This window comes from Aricia agestis, chromosome 1, assembly GCF_905147365.1.
Source record: "Aricia agestis chromosome 1, ilAriAges1.1, whole genome shotgun sequence".
NCBI lineage: Eukaryota > Metazoa > Arthropoda > Insecta > Lepidoptera > Lycaenidae > Aricia > Aricia agestis.
Genome location: NC_056406.1, coordinates 20,252,744 through 20,269,968, shown reverse-complemented (window position 1 = coordinate 20,269,968; position 17,225 = coordinate 20,252,744). Strand labels below are relative to the sequence as shown.

The 17,225-nt window shown below is 35.4% G+C and overlaps 1 protein-coding gene and 1 long non-coding RNA gene across 2 annotated transcripts in view; one reads left to right on the top strand and one right to left on the bottom strand.

The window, feature by feature from the left end:
- The window catches only part of LOC121733645, a 19,702-nt gene extending 18,205 nt beyond the window's left edge, over positions 1-1,497 (bottom strand). Inside the window, exons 1-2 of the long non-coding RNA XR_006036589.1 lie at positions 1,145-1,497; positions 188-189 (exon numbers count right to left, since the gene is read on the bottom strand). This is a non-coding gene — a long non-coding RNA (uncharacterized LOC121733645). The remainder of the gene's footprint in view (positions 1-187; positions 190-1,144) is intronic.
- The window catches only part of LOC121733608 (clavesin-2-like), a 22,672-nt gene extending 5,447 nt beyond the window's left edge, over positions 1-17,225 (top strand). The window contains exons 2-8 of the mRNA XM_042123907.1: positions 5,678-5,826; positions 6,095-6,251; positions 12,298-12,427; positions 13,623-13,754; positions 14,020-14,130; positions 15,765-15,867; positions 17,090-17,225. Coding sequence (XP_041979841.1) covers positions 5,678-5,826; positions 6,095-6,251; positions 12,298-12,427; positions 13,623-13,754; positions 14,020-14,130; positions 15,765-15,867; positions 17,090-17,214 — 907 coding nt within the window. The 3' untranslated portion in view covers positions 17,215-17,225. The remainder of the gene's footprint in view (positions 1-5,677; positions 5,827-6,094; positions 6,252-12,297; positions 12,428-13,622; positions 13,755-14,019; positions 14,131-15,764; positions 15,868-17,089) is intronic.

Sequence of the window (17,225 nt, the reverse complement as noted above, 5' to 3'; positions counted from 1 at the left end):
ATCTGGCCATTTTTTTGGGTTTTTGAACGTTCATATCTTATTTAATAATTAAATTATGAAAAAAAGAAAACATAGGGACAATGTATTAGTGGCCGTAGATATTCAGGAAAAAAATTATAGCTCTACTAGCATTATCCAGGGAGGAAACAAGGGACAACGTTTGTATGGAAAAAAGGGCGGTGTGGACTCCTCTTAAAAGTTGTAACGATTTTCGTATGAAGTATTGGTCAGATTAGAATGAGAGCTAGAGAAGTTGGAAAATAAAATTTTTGAAAGCTAATTTGTCAATAAAATACATCATGATATTCAATCAAGTGCGGACACCGTTGTCGGGACACATTGTTTATCAGCTAAGTCATAACTTATAAGTGAGCTAGCTGCAGTTATCACGTCTTAATCTTAATACATTCATGTTCCTTCTCGGTTCTTACAGCGAGGCTAAAATGGTCGCTTTGGAGAATCATATTATTATTAATCATAATATGATTCATTTTTTTTAAATCGCAAAATGCAAGTCTGCTTGCAATGTAACATGTCTAGTAATTCGTACTAATTTAACATTATATCAGTTTGACAGTTTTGACAATTCATTTGCTGAATTGATTGAGAGGAATTCTTAAAAGTGACCATTTTAGCCCAGCTGCAATCGCCATATTCTAATTTTGAATTTTGAAATTCGATAGCTGTAATGTATATTTCTAATTTCTATACCTATATTATAGCTGCAGTGTACGGATGCCTTCAGTCATGAACTCATGACTCGTGACAGGCTGTCATTAAAACACGAGCAAATTCCGTATTAAGTCACATCCATATCATAACCACTGGATATGAACCACGGTCGCAGCTCAAAGGAGGGGTTACCAGATTTTGTGGCGGGTCATGTCCTCTGTGACCTCGGACCTAATTAATATATTTTAAACCGTCGTTGTCATTCGTCACCGCATGACCTTCCTGGTTACTATCATCATCATCCCTTGGAAGTAGAACCTACCCATATTTTTGTGTTGCTTATACCTATTTCGATAACTGCCGTATAAAGTGAAGTAAGTATTAAATTGTGCGCATATATTATACACAATGTATGCAACAATATTGCTGTCGAGTGTTGACATAGAACGCAAACAAAATCCCAAGTAGGTACTCAGCAGGGCAATCGCGCTAAATTTTTTCAACTGAAGCGCAAATGAAACTCGGACGTTGATAGACTTTTGGTACGATTCGGTATCGCGCTAACGTTTTGACAGCTAGTTGAGACGTTACTGAACCTCAGCCCAAGCGCAAACGCTGGCAAAACAAAAAGTTGATACAATGCTACTTCTACTCGCACGTTTCTGAAACGTTTCTTATTTTGGTGTGTTAAATTGACGAAAATCAATGGAAAAATATAACATAAGCTATAATCTAATTACAGTATAAGCTTATGTTTTACTTCAAAGCTGTAAAATAACACTACGGACTATTTGAGTTTGTTAAAAAGTGAATTGAATTTTGACATTACTTTACACACTAACTTTTGTCACAAGTCACAAGTCACTATTCAACACTTAAGTATGGCATTTGTAAAATATAGTAAAACAATATTATGAATTCACCTACGTAAATTAAAAACTCCAAGTAACATTCATTATTTCATAACTACCTACGTACCAAAACATTAAACAACTTCACTCGTGTCATATTCATCCATATGTAAATAAACAATTTGTCAATTGACCAATTGTTGCATCGGAATAAATTTGTTCATATTTAAGCCAATCAAAATTAAATCAGAAGGGCGCTGATTGGTCCGCTGTAATGTCTGTCTAAAGGTCAAACGTTGTGCTTCGTTCGAGTTCCATCTAAGGTTGAGTTACGGTTGGAACGTTAGCACGATACTGAAATTTGTTCAGACGCAGCGGAACCAAGCCGTAACTGAACCACAACTAAAGCAAATGTGAACCTGAATTGAAACGTTTAAAAATAACGCGATTGCCCTGCAGATTCTAATAACTTGATAATATTATATTGAATATTTGAATAGAAAACAAACTACATCGAATAAGAAATAAAGTTGTTTTAATGATGCATTAAAATAGTAGTAAGTATTGGGATTTAGACTGAGCATTGCAAACAAGTTGAAATGCACGAATTTTTTTTTTTTTAATGAGATAAGGGGGCAAACGAGCAAACGGGTCACCTGATGGAAAGCAACTTCCGTCGCCCATGGAAACTCGCAGCATCAGAAGAGCTGCAGGTGCGTTGCCGGCCTTTTAAGAGGGAATAGGGAAGGGTAGGAATGGGAAGGGAATAGGGTAGGGTAGGGAATAGGGGATTGGGCCTCCGGTAAACTCACTCACTCGGCGAAACACAGCGCAAGCGCTGTTTCACGCCGGTTTTCTGTGAGAACGTGGTATTTCTCCTGTCGAGCCGGCCCGTTCGTGCCGAAGCATGGCAGACAAAGTACCTGAAGTTGGCATATGTTACATTACATTTTCCGTCTTCAACTGTGTCGGAGTCTCGTGGACTCCTACATTTGTAGGAGTCCACGAGACTCCGACAATACCGCTTTTGCCGAGGCCACGGGAATATCCAGACATCTGTAACTTGCCGAGGACATGTCCAGGGTCCGATCTAAGGAGGGGCGAGCCGGGGCCCACAGCAACAAAATTTACTTATTCCCATCTTCCAACATAGCCATTTGTCATCCATCGCTCAAGATAGAGAATTTTACCTTCCTACCTACTTCAGTTTGGATAGTATTTACGTGTTTTACTCCCCCCTATCTTCCAACAAAACTGGCTCATGACTTGTATGGTTATGTATGGAAAATGATCTTTGTCCGGAGGGGGGTAAATAGCTAGATTGGGCACTGGAGTCTGGACATATATTTGTCCACCGATTGATACTCGTAGCTTCTGAATCACACTCAACAACTTAAGAATCTTGCACAGCTGTTAATTGCCGTATCATGTACCTACTTTATAGTTTATTCCTTATCAGTGCGGGGTCATCGTTCTTGACCCGTATATAATTACATGGTAATTATATTATATTTAATTATTTACACGTTACTGTGTTTATCAATAAAAATACCCGGGAGGCCTCCGCTTGATGAAGATTTTGAGACCAAGGTTAAAAAAAATCGGGTCAATCTGACCATCTCACTGACAAACTGCCTGTTTATTGTTCCTCATCAATATAAATAAAACCGGCCAAGTGCGTGTCGGGCCACACGCAATATAGGGTGCCGTAGTACCTACCGCTAGTTTTTGATAATTTTTGTACGGTCAATGAATGTACATTTAAAACATGTCTCACACTAGACTAACAACATCATTTCAGTTACGGTTCAAAGGAATTTGAACGCAAAGTTCTAACGATTTTTTCCGCTTTGAAACTTCATATTTCACAAATGGATCCCTAAATCGGAAAATGATCTATGAATACTCGTAATATTTTTAAAAAAACCTATCCAACGACATCCCACACGGTGGGGTGGACGCGAAAAAAATATAGCATTCCCGCTTGATATGTAGGAGAGGTACCTTAAAAATATATTTTTTTTAAGATTTTATATAATTTACAGCTTTATAGGTCCTATAGTCTCTGAGTAAAATCGCGGACGGACCGAAACACTAATTATCTATTCTGTGCCAAAACTATAGTTCCTTTTTGACTACGGAACCCTAAAAATGAAGACCGGTTGAGCCTTTTTTTGGCTAATCTTGGTCTTGAAATATATTCGTGGAAGTCCAGGGACGATTTATATTACCATTAATAATTAATAATAGAAAGTGTCTCTCGCCACTCATAATCTTATATCTTTAAACGAGGAATGCTCCAACGATTTTTATAAAATTTAGTATATAGGGGGTTTCGGGGGCGATAAATCGATCTAGCTAGGAATCATTTTTAGAAAATGTCATTTAATTCATGTTTTATCGAATACCGAGCAAAGCTCGGTCAAATAGCTAGTATTATAAATTACTCCTGCGTAACTGGCTTGGTTTTTAATGAAACCAGCCACCGTCACCGAAACCGGTGGTGATAAAAGCCTATAACACCTGGAATAAACCTAACAATTATTTTTCGAGTATAATATTCCGTGCGTATGTTTTTATACTTGCTTACCTAATACATTTGTATGTTGTTATTTTTGGTCAGCAAAAAATTATTTCTCAAATTCATCAGTATGCTTAGCGAAGCAGACAATATTATACATTATTTGTATACTTAAGTGGTTATGTATAGGTAACAAGGTGTTATGTAATATTTTGTAAAGATATTAAATATATTATATTAAGCTAAATCAAACGTCGCTATAAATCCGAATATATTATTTTGTAAACGTGCAAAAATTTCAAAGTCATGGAAATTAATTGGGTGGGATTCGGGTGGAAAAAAAAGTATAAAGATATACAACATACAACATTGTATGTAATTTATGTGCAAAGTCCTATGGCGCTTAACAAAATACCTTAATAAGACATACTAATTAGTAATAATTGACATACAAACACTTCGGGCCAGGCCACAACAATTCGTTGCGGCGTCGCATCGTAAAAATCTACGACGTCGCAAAACGCATCCTGAAAATTTACGATGCGTCAGCGACATTTCCGATGAAACTTTTGCGTTGTAACAACGCATCGCATTTCTGTGCGATGTTGTTTTTGCGATACGACGCCGCAACGTAGTGTTGTGGCCTGGCCCTGCGTCTGCATCAATCAAATTACTTACTATTTACAATGTTGCATATCTTAATTCTCAACACGAAATATTAATTAACAATTAAGTCACGTATAATTAGTGATTACTTTATCTCAACACAATTTACAGACACTTAGCTAATACTAAGTAGGTACTCTTATCTACATTGTATGAATTATGATGTTTAAGTAACTCATCAGGAAACTGTAGTTTGATTTCTTTATAATTTTAAATTAAGGCGACACCTTGATAGTTTGGCTGTAGCGATAATGATTTTTCTCAGCAATGACTAGAATTACCCATAGCATAACACGATTGGTTAATTTTTATAACACAGAATAATCAATCAAAAAGACCTCTGTAAAAAAAGGGATTCTAATTTTGCCAACAGAAGAGAGTGATTTAAGCTTCCGAAATTTGTACATAGATTGGTTCAAGCATACACTTTAATTTGCCTATAGCTTATATGAAATATATTTATGATTTTTAAATTACGCGACAAAAACCATTTTGTCGCTTACGCCCTTTCCATTTCTTGCTGTTTCATTTCTTGTTTCTGAAGCATATTCAACTGTGATCTAAAACATATCCAACACGGTTTTTTACTTTAACGCGGCGTGACCTTAATAAGAATGTATAATATTATGATATATTGCAAACACAAGAATGAAGACTACTTACCTGAGGTAACGTTATCACGTCATGTGACATGACACATCTCATATCTAAAGTCAAAATTTAATCTTATGGTAGGTACAAGCCCATTTAAAATACAGGGTTGTTGGTTTGAATGGTTTCTGTAAAGTGGGAATATATTTTTGACCTCACGACCATTGATGATAGCACTGCTGCTCGGTCATAAATCATAATATATGATGACGCCGTAAATTCATTACAATAGTACTTCCTTCCCCCTGAAATATCAGGAATAAAAATGTAATATACCTGAGAAGGCGTTAACTTAAAGTTTAATTTCTATTTCCAGATTGAACATGGTATCAGTGAGACCCCTGCCGCCCGCCCTGGCGGAGAAGGCGCGCGCGGAGCTGGGCGAGACCCCCGAGGCGCTCACGGCCGGCATACAGCATCTCAAGGACTGGATACACTCCCAGCCGCACCTGAGAGCTAGGACAGGTAATAAACAAAATTGTAGTGAAACAGGATTATTCGAAAATTCGTTGCGATGCTAAATTAACTCTACTGTAGAGTTTTAATAAAGCATCGCATTCACATTGCGTGATAGTTTCGTATCGTGGAATACTTTTTTTTTTAAATAGTGTTACATAAATTATAAGTAGAATCAAAGCCGCAGATAATGGGAGACTACTTAAATAACCTACTAAAGTCTGAACTACTTGACTTATGTTTGTAAGCTGATTTAAACAATAACCAATTCTTTCAGATGACCAATGGCTGGCTGCATTTCTGCGAGGTTGTAAATTCAGATTGGAGCAAGCAAAAGCGAAGTTAGATCTATATTATAGTTTAAAAACCACTGCACCAGACTTGTATACCTTAAGATACAATGATCCCAAAGTGTGCGAAATAATTGAGCGGGGGTAAGTTTTCATTCAATTTTTTTAAAGTTAGTCAAAATTCAACATACTATACAGTATAACTGAAGTACAGTTACAGTCTTGCAGATAATGAGGCTGTGACAGATCAATAAACAAACTGTAGGTAAAAGAAAGTACGGTTGTAAATGTTCATGCTTACCCTTTGTTTTGCGTGATGCAGTAATGATGGGGGTTAAAAACTTTGTGGCTACCCAGCAAACATTTTCGTCATATAGTTAAACATGTATATGACCTTGAGTCTTATTAAAGTTATTTTACAGTAATATTTTTAACTCTTCGTCATGTATTGGTGCATTATCTGACCAAATAGACGTATACAGTTTTTGTCGTATTATAATGTCGTATAGACGTTATTTCGATTTTCTTATACGATCGTCATATAATAGTGTCTACGAAGACATCTATAAGACTTGCATATACAACTTTTCGTCGTGTAAACGTTTTCATAGTATAAACGTTATAGTACTGTCAATTTAGTCATATAATTACTTTTTATACGACTGCTAAACGGATAATTATTGTTTAAACGTAGTTTTTGTAACCATTACATATAATTCGTATATTAGTATTACGAACGACCTCTATACAACCTAAAGTATCGCAAACATGATTACACGACTGCTTTTTAATTAATAGTCGTATTAAAGTTTTATAATAACCCTGTATACCACTTCCACCATATTGAAATCGTATTTATTATATTTATTTAGGTTCAAAATATGGATCTTAAAAAGTGGAATAGTGTTAAAAGAAGTGGTGGATTCAAAAGAAAAGTTAAAAACAATTATAATTCGCTTCAATCACGTACTTTAATACAAAGTGATAGAGCTCAAGCTGGGAGTGCGGAAAATAGAAAGGGTTCCGTATCACATTTAAATGCAAGATTTACCAATCAATTTAACCAAAATTCTACGATTATACCTTGCAGTTCTTTTGCCGAAGTTGAGGACTCTTGTTTATTTTCCGAAGATGACGACAGTTATTCATCGTCCGAAAACGAAGATAATGTTGATAAAATAGACACTTCAACCAAAAATGATGACTTCAGAGACCATTATAAAAAGTGGGCTATAGATTTCAATATTACACAAGTTGCATTAAAACAATTAAATGTAATTCTGAACAAAAGAATGCCCTGCATAGTCCCTTTAGACCCAAGGACGCTTTTAAAAAGTAAAAAAGAAATACAAATAATTGTTATCGATGATGGTCGTTACTGGAATAATGGTCTCATTGAATGTTTAAAGACTATTTTACAATACCTAAATGATAAACCGAAATCCATTTCGCTAAATGTGAATATTGACGGACTACCATTGTTCAACAGCTCTAAGCATCAAGTGTGGCCAATATTATGTAACATCCACGAAAAACCAAATGTACCCCCTTTTGTTGTGGGTATTTATGAAGGAACGAGTAAACCATCAAATGTATCCGCATTTTTTCATCCTTTTGTAAGTGAATTACAAGAATTAATGTCTAATCATTTGAAAATTGCATCGGAAGACGGGGTCGATACATTGATCGAAGTTAAAGTCAGAGCCTTCATATGCGACTCACCAGCGAGAGCCTTGGTTAAAGGTGTGTGTGTCCGAATAATTATGTAATTTAATATTTCCTGTTAGGTTAGGTTAGGTTCCAATTAACTTTTTAAGATTTTAAGTAATGTTTTATTGAAACCTGAAACAGTCATCCCGGTCAAAATCGGCCGGAAATTTAGGCGTAATATTGGCGTAGGCGTAACCGGCTCAGATGGCCGAGAGGTGGCAAGCGCTGTCTATCATAATTATGATTATAAAACCGATTCTGTTCTGGAAAAGCAACCGGAATGTAGAGAGTGAGAGGTTTTCGCTTAGTGGTAGTAATTTAAATAAAAGTCAATTATATTAAACTCTTGATCACTGACTATATTTATATTTTACAGGGGTATGCAACTTTAATGCTAAACATGGTTGCTTGAAATGTACAGTGGTCGGCGAGTATAGTCATAAATCGCACACGGTCTTCTTTCCAAAGACTGATTGCCCACGAAGAAATGACGCGGACTTTCGTTCTAAGAAATATGGATGTCACCACAAGTACGATTCTCCTTTACTAGCATTACCAATAGATATGATTGAACAATTTCCAGTAGGAGACTCTCTACATATTATTGATTTGGGTATTATGAAACGGTTATTAATTGGCTGGAGAGATGGAAATTTCGGAACTCTGATTACAAAATGGCCTACAAATGTAATAGAAAAAGTTTCTCAATTTTTACTATGCTGTCAGATGCCAAAGGAAATACACAGGAGTGTTAGAAGCCTTAAAGACTTGTCACATTGGAAAGGTTCCGAGTTCCGTACATTTTTGCTCTATTTAAGTTATGTGATATTAAAGGATGTCTTAGATAATGCAGCATATCACCATTTTCTGCTCTTTTTCTCAACTGTAACTATTTGTACAAGCGAGACACATTTTCAACTTCTACCAGTTGCAGAAATAATGTTAAAGCAGTTTGTTGACAATTATGGCAAGTTTTATGGCCAAGAGTACATTACAAGCAATGTTCACAATTTAATACACGTAGTAGAAGAAGTGAAGAGATTTGGAACCTTGCAGAGCTTTAACGCTTATCCTTTTGAAAATAAATTGAGTTTAATAAAGAGAATGATCAGAAAAGGAAATCAGCCACTTCAGCAAATTGCTAATAGATTATTAGAGAGACAATATAACATTGAAGTAGAGAACTTAATAAACGATACTAATCATAACTACTCTACGATAAAGAGTTACAAATATGGAAGTAAACTTAAGACAGTTATTCAACTAGAATCCTTTATCCTCTCAACTGATAATGGAGATAAGTGGTTTTTGACTAATAACAACCACCTTGTTGAATTGCGTTCCGCTACTTGTAACGAGGGACATATTCTGATTATTGGAAATCGAATTGAAAACTTTAGAAATGATGTTTTTGAAACGCCTATGAAATCTTCATATCTTAATATATTTGTGATATATGAGAACGAAATTAAGCAAACTGAAGCCATATATAATATTACTGATATCAAGTGTAAGTTGGTTAGTGTTTCATACAACTCAAATATATATTTTGCTCCGCTTACTCATACATTTAAGAAATAGGTAATAAAAAGGCAGTGAAAATTGTTGAATTTTTTTAATAATCCCCAGGAACGTAATTAACTCAAAAAAGGACACTTAATACAGCTAGTTAACTAGTAATAATCTCACAATAGAATATACAAAACTACACAACAACAGGTAACTTATACATATAATTATTAAAACTAAAAATTAGACTTTGGTGAATTTGCGTTTCCGCGAATTAATCGCGTTTAAAAGCGTTAATCGATACAAACCTATTTTAAACGTTCGATATTAGGTACTTTTATATTCTTAATATAATCTTACAAAAATCAGTCTTAGTCCAAGAAGAAGAAGAAAGAAGTTAACAAAATCCTGTTATCACTTTTTATTTTAATATAATTATCTCGCAAGTGAAAAGATTACAAAATTGGTTTCTTAGGTTTACGCGAATATTACACATTACAAATGAAACAACTTTTACGGATTTTATCGCGGTATATTATCATTTTAGTTTATCCCGACGTTTCGGACTCTAAACTAAAATGATAATATACCGCGATAAAATCCGTAAAAGTTGATTTTACGGATGGAAGATTACAAAATTACAATCAAAATTATAGCACGTTAATCGATACAAACCTTCTGCTTTAAACTTGCAAGATTAGGAACTTTTATATTATTTTAATTATCTAATAGTCTCATAATAACTATAAAAAATAAAAAATCACAAATAGAAAATGCGAAATCGCAACATAACAAATAATAAAATTCAGTAATCTTTTTAATTGCTAAATAATTATATAATTATGAAGACTTCTAGTTAACACACACAATGCTCCAGATTCTGTTAACTAGAAGTTATTATCTAATTATTTCGCAAGAGAAAAGTTTTCAAAACTAACATAAAAAATATATTCTAAAAGATATATTCTGCGTAGTAGGCCCTACACATAGACTGTTGCGTCTGCTAATGCATGTGCGGACGCGCTCGGACAATGTTAGAACAGGGTTTCGCGCGCTGGCGAGCTAAATATATAATATATATCTTAATACGCGCGAACGCCCGTTCTACACATTGGCCGAGTGCGTCCGCGCATGCATTAACAGACGCAACACAGTCACACTCTACAAGTTTTATCGGCACGCAGACTTTATCGATTATATAATATATAATGATAATGATATTAAAACTCTATTCGGATTAAACAGATAAATTTCGCTACTAACAACTAACATAATTAAAAAAATAATTGTAAAATTCTAAGTTTTTAAAGATATTTTTATCTCTCGTACAAATATTACTAAAAACAAACATCCAAAACAAAAAAAATAAATTAAAAAAAAATCCACAGACGAACATATAACCTCCTCCTTTTTGGAAGTCGGTTAATAAAATAAATATTACCTATTAAGTTGAAGTTTCCAAAATTCTCATAATTTATTTAATAATTCAAATTTAAATAGGTTTGTATGATTAACTAATAATTACAATATTCACATTCGTCTTCTGGAAAATGATTATAGATAGCAAAATATTTGCAATGGGGGCACCAAAATAGACCGTAACGTAACATTATTTTCACATTGTTGTCTGTTAAAACAAAATGTAACGGCCGTCTATTTCCACGGACTATCTGGTATCCACACCCATAACATCGAGAGCAAAAGATAAAATGAGTTGATGGCCACGGCCATTTCAAATTTGCTCTTTTCATTTCAATAAAGTCCATCTTTGTTAAAAACTTATCAACATCCGCATAATCATACATCATTGTGGGGTTTACCTAAAACAAAAGTTTTACTTAGACTTAACTAAGTTCTAAGGGCCGGCTAGGGCTTTATTATTGTCAGTATTGATCCCTAAATTAACATCATGGCGTACATATATATACAATGAACTTGCAGCTTATACGTCTGGAAGTTATATAGCTGTCTTATAACGCCGTCCCATAATAAATTATTGATAGAAATATGTAAAAACATAAAAATTTTGAAGGCGCATTAAAAATTTGTTAAAAACTTACCTCGCATTAATCAATAAACTTGATTGCGCAATGGTTTACCACCGATGAAATGAAATGTATCACCTCAAATAACAAATAAAATGCAAAATGAACTCAGCTGTCATAAACACTGCTAAATATGTATTCGTGTTTTATAAAAATTTGTTCAATATGATGTTTAAATGACACTAACACACCTTTACGTCATATTGTGCGACTCGAAGTCGAATACAAGCCGCAACAGCTATCATTACACGACATATTGTAGTCAAATCACCGACGTGTATATGACTACTATGCGACTAAATAGGTATTTATATGACTGTTACACGAAACTCTTAGCACCTTAAGTTGAATAAAATGGGCCCAAATGCCGTCGAGTAAACGTCCTTATGATGTTTATACGATTATATTAAATAACATTAAGTTACTACAAAAACGTTTACTCGACGTCTAAAATGTTTGTTGGGTATTAAGCATAACGAATTAACCGTTTTTAAACGCAAACATTTCCAACCAGTAAAAGATCAATGAATATAATTCTTAATATTATTTTCACTTACCTATAATATTACGTGGGAGAGCCATGCTTCGGCAGGAATGGGCCGGCTCGACCGGAGAAATACCACGTTCTCACAGAAAACCGGCGTGAAACAGCGCTTGCGCTGTATTTCGCTGAGTGAGTGAGTTTACCGGAGGCCCAATCCCCTACCCTATTCCCATCCCTACCCTCCCCTATTACCCGATTCCCTCATAAATGACCGGCAACGCACCTGCAGCTCTTCTGATGCTGCGAGTGTCCATGGGCGACGGAAGTTGCTTTCCATCAGGTGACCCGTTTGCTTGTTTGCCCCTTTATTTCATAAAAAAAGAATATATTAATTAGTTGTAAAAATATAGGATTAGAACACTAACATTATTTTCCTTTTAAGAACTATCGTGATGTTGCCGAGAACAAGAACCCCGGACTCCCCCAGGGTGACCATGTTGAGGATTGGCACCTGCAACACCAAGGAACATACGGTCCTCGAAGTTATGGCCGTTTTTAATTTTCTCAATCAGGTATACTTAAATTTTGCAGCTCTATATTTAGTAGAATCACGTCTCTTGTAAACTTCCCTAATCCCTACCCTAATTACTAAATAGGGATGATTAGCGAATTTTGTTAATAAAATAAAGAAATCACGGTAAAAAATAAGTGTTCCCAAAATTTCAGCTTGATAGCATATTTTGTATTTTTATTGTTATGCGCCTTCAAAGTTGGATATGCAAGTCGAATTTTTTTTCAATTAAATTTCTTAATATTTGTATACAATTCGATAATTTATGCAATTAAAAGCAACTTTTGTTATGAAACCACTTTCATAAACGCTATATTTAATATACCTGCCGAACAAAGTTGTCTCCCGATGCGTACAAACTACGAAAGACTGACGTCATACTTTCGTAGCACTTTGTATGGAGCGTTTCGGGCAGGTCTTCTTTATGAGATATTTGAATTGTCATATCTTGGTGAATTTTTAAGCTATCAGAGTCATTCTTTCAACGATATTTTTATTCTATTCTATACCTATTCTATTCTATATCTAAGAAAAAAAAAATTGTCATCATGCCTAATAGGCATGATGACTATTTTTTTTCTTATTTTGTTTTTTTGCCTGGTTGAGATAAACATTTTACTGAGTTTATTTCAAAGAAAAACTTTTTAATCGGGACTTAACGCGACTTATTTAAGTAGTAATGCTACTACGAGTACATACTTTTTTCTCGACGTTTCGGCCGTGTTGCAACGGCCGTGGTCACGAGGGGACTCATTTTTTATAATATCCGGCCCGTATCGGTTATTAAGATAACATTTTAAACTTTCGCGTTGCATTATAATTAAACTTTTTAATCGGGACTTAACGCGACTTATTTAAGTAGTAATGCTACTACGAGTACATACTTTTTTCTCGACGTTTCGGCCGTGTTGCAACGGCCGTGGTCACGAGGGGACTGTTTCGCCGAGTGAGTGAGTTTACCGGAGGCCCAATCCCCTATCCTATTCCCTTCCCTACCCTCCCCTATTCCCTTTCCTTCCCATCCCTACCCTATTCCCTCTTAAAAGGCCGGCAACGCACCTGCAGCTCTCCTGATGCTGCGAGTGTCCATGGGCGACGGAAGTTGCTTTCCATCAGGTGACCTGTTTGCTCGTTTGCCCCCTTATTTCATAAAAAAAAAATTGATTAACAATATTGAAAATAAATGATATTTTCAGATCAACTTTATAGAAGACGACAATTTTACGGTAGCTGGTGTAATAAATATCATAGATTTACGGAATTCCGTGTTCGCCCACTACACACAAGCGTCCATCAAGCAAATAAGGAACATAATCAGCGCTCATCAGGTAGTAATATCAATTGCATTTTTATTTCCAAGGAAATCGTTTACTGAATGCCAAAATATTGTCAGTTCAAGCGTTTACTTCAACGAGCCATAAAATCGGCATTACCCTGGTAATGGGTGGTAGAGCCATTAACCATTAATTCCACTTTAACACAAGTATTACTCAAGCATAAAGTAGTATGAAAGCCACAATATATTTTACCACTTTTTTTGCGACTCGTTAAGTTAAGAATAGTTCTTTCAAATAAAATATTATTAAATTTCAGGATGCTTTGCCTGTAAGAATAAAACAAGCACATTTCATCGGAGCGCCATACATGTTCTACGCCCTGATGAATATTATAAAAATATTCCTGTCAGAGAAAGTTAAGAACAGAGTAAGTAATTCTATCAATAGTAAGTAGGTAGTATTAGATTGCTATTATAGTAGTTCTATGTAAACAAGAAATTCATTTACAATTATTATTATAATTTGATTTTTTTTGAAAAAGACAATAATATAGAATTCTATCTAATAATATTAAATTATGAATGTACTATTGGAGAAATCTATTTATAGGCAGTTGACAGACCTACGTCATTTGGTCTGGTTTTTTGTCAATCTATATCTATACTTATATTATAAATGCGAAAGTATCTCTGTCTGTCTGTCTATCTGTCTGTCTGTCTGTCTCGCTTTCACGCCAAAACTACCGAACCGATTGTAATGAAATTTGTATACAGATAGTCTAAAGCCTGAGAAAGGACATAGGCTACATTTTTTACTGAAAAAAAGCTTTGTAAGGGGGTGAAAATGCGTTAATTTCTTCAAATTAAGTTAGTTCCAAAAATTCATAAAAGATGGCGCCGTGCGTCTCCTACATCGCGCTAACGCTTGCCCAAAAGTCTTTTTTTTTTTAATGAAATAAGGGGGCAAACGAGCAAACGAGTCACCTGATGGAAAACAACTTCCGTCGCCCATGGACACTCGCAGCATCAGAAGAGCCGCAGGTGCGTTGCCGGCCTTTTAAGGGGGAATATGGTAATAGGGGAGGGTAGGGATGGGAAGGGGAGGAAATAAGGGAGGGTAAGGAAGGGAATAGGGTAGGGGATTGGGCCTCCGGTAAACTCACTCACTCGGCGAAACACAGCGCAAGCGCTGTTTCACGCCGGTTTTCTGTGAGAACGTGGTATTTCTCCGGTCGAGCCAGCCCATTCGTGCCGAAGCATGGCTCTCCCACGTATAAAAACTTTCTATAAGAGGTGATATTATCTTGCATCTGATTTTCGATATTATTCGATTGTTATTTCTTATTTATTAAATCAATTAATTTAATAATCGTAATTTAATAAATCAGTACTTTATCTACGTAGTGACGTAACCTTAGACCTATCAATGATAAATAGTTTCTGGGTAAAGTTGTGTAATTGGGGGGCCAAACAAGCTTAAAAATTTGGCATAAAATATAAAGTTTAATTTAAAAAATTGAAATATTATGTGCACACTGCACAGCTGTTTTGATTTAAGGAGTACCAGGGTTTTTTTTATAAAAGCTTTTGACACCAATTTTGTTGACATCGCGCGCTATAAACTGAAGTCCACGCGGACGAAGTCGCGGGCAACAGCTAGTTCAATATAATTCGTGATATATCAAACGGGGGGTGACTGGTGAGTGCCTGAGAGTGAGTGGTGACTAAACGCGACGCGAAATTTAACGTAGGGTGAACATGACTAGTGATTGGACTGTACTAGTCATTGGACAGAGCACAAAAACACTATATTTATTAAGGTTGCTTTAAAAACTACCTGTTTTTCTTAAAAATCGGGCGTTCTATTACTTTAAAAACAGGCAGTTTTTAAAACAACCTAAATATTGTGTTTTTATGCTCTGTCCAATGACTAGTACTGTCCAATGTACTAGCCATTTACCCTAGGTCCGCCATCTGCCTATGAATCAATAATTTCTCTAATAGTATCATTATTTACTAGATAAAAAAATATCATTAATTCCTTGTATTTGTTAATTTCCAGTTTCATATGCACAACGACATCGACACACTACACGAGTTCGTGCCGCCGGAGCTGCTGCCTGAAGAATATGGCGGAACCGGACCGACTCTACGGGAAATTAAAGGTTTGTTTCCATTAGATAAAAGCTTTATTTGGTAATGTTTAAAAAGTATACGGTCTAACTGTAAACATACCTTTTTTAGGGTTCCATACAAGGAACCCTTATTATTTTGGTCTATCCGTCTGTCTGTCCGCGGTTTCGCTCAGAGACTATAGGACCTACAAAGTTGTAATTTGGCATGAATACACATATTAATGATGCCGACATAAAATCTTGAATAAAAATATTTTTTTATGGTACCTGCCCTACACATCAAGCGGGCATGAATAATTTTTTTTCGCGCCCACCCCATCCATAGTGTGGGGTGTCGTTGGATAGGTTTTTAAAAATATTATGAGTATACATAGATCATTTTCCGATTCAGGGATCCGTTTGTGAAATATTAAGTTTTAAAGTGGAAAAAATCGTTAGACTCCAGTGTCCTCCCCTTCTACCAGCTAAGCGGTTGCTTCTGGAAATGTGAAAAAATTCACGGGAGTAGGAAATATTATGCTGAATTTAAAAGGAAAACTATCACGGCTAAGAAGATTTCATAAGTTATTGAGTAATAGTCGATCAACTTAAAAAATTGTATTCGGCGAAGTATAAAGGAACTTTTCGTTCAAATTCCTGTGATAATAACTGAGATGATGTTGTTATTATTGTAAAACACGTTATAAATGTACGTTCATTGACCATACAAAATTTATCCAAAACTAGCGGTACCACGGAACCCTATATTGCGCGTGGTCCGACATGCACTTGGCCGGTTTTTACTCTGCTTCATAATCCTCAAACCTTGATTATTACTTTCCATGCAGCCTGTAGTAACGAAATAGCAAAGTCACTTTTGATGTAAACTGTAGTTATATCTACACAATAATGGCTTATGTAGAGTTTTGACGAGTCTTGATGATTAGGACGTGTAGAGTCTGAATGTTATGACTTATGAGATGTGCTACGGGGTTCTGCTGCAGAACTGCATTTCTACTGTACAGAACTTCTCCATAATAGAAATGCTCATTTCAATTCTCCAGAACCTAGCAGCAAGACTACATAACCTTAATAATTATCTGAAGAAAAAAATAATAATTCAAGAGTTCATACGATATAAATTCCTTTAATTTACATTCTTAGTATTTACAAAATCTAATTTTAATAGGATGACTAACAACAATAATTTTGCCCTTAATTACTATTGTCTACAAACCGAACCTCAGCAATAACTTAGAAATACGACTTTCAGATCACTGGAAGCAGAAGGTGGTGGACTATCACGGCTTTTACGAGGAGGACCTTCAGTTCCAGACGGACGAGGCACTAAGGGTCAAAGAGGGAAAGAAAAATAAAACAAACCTCAACATAGATTGAAAATATTTAGG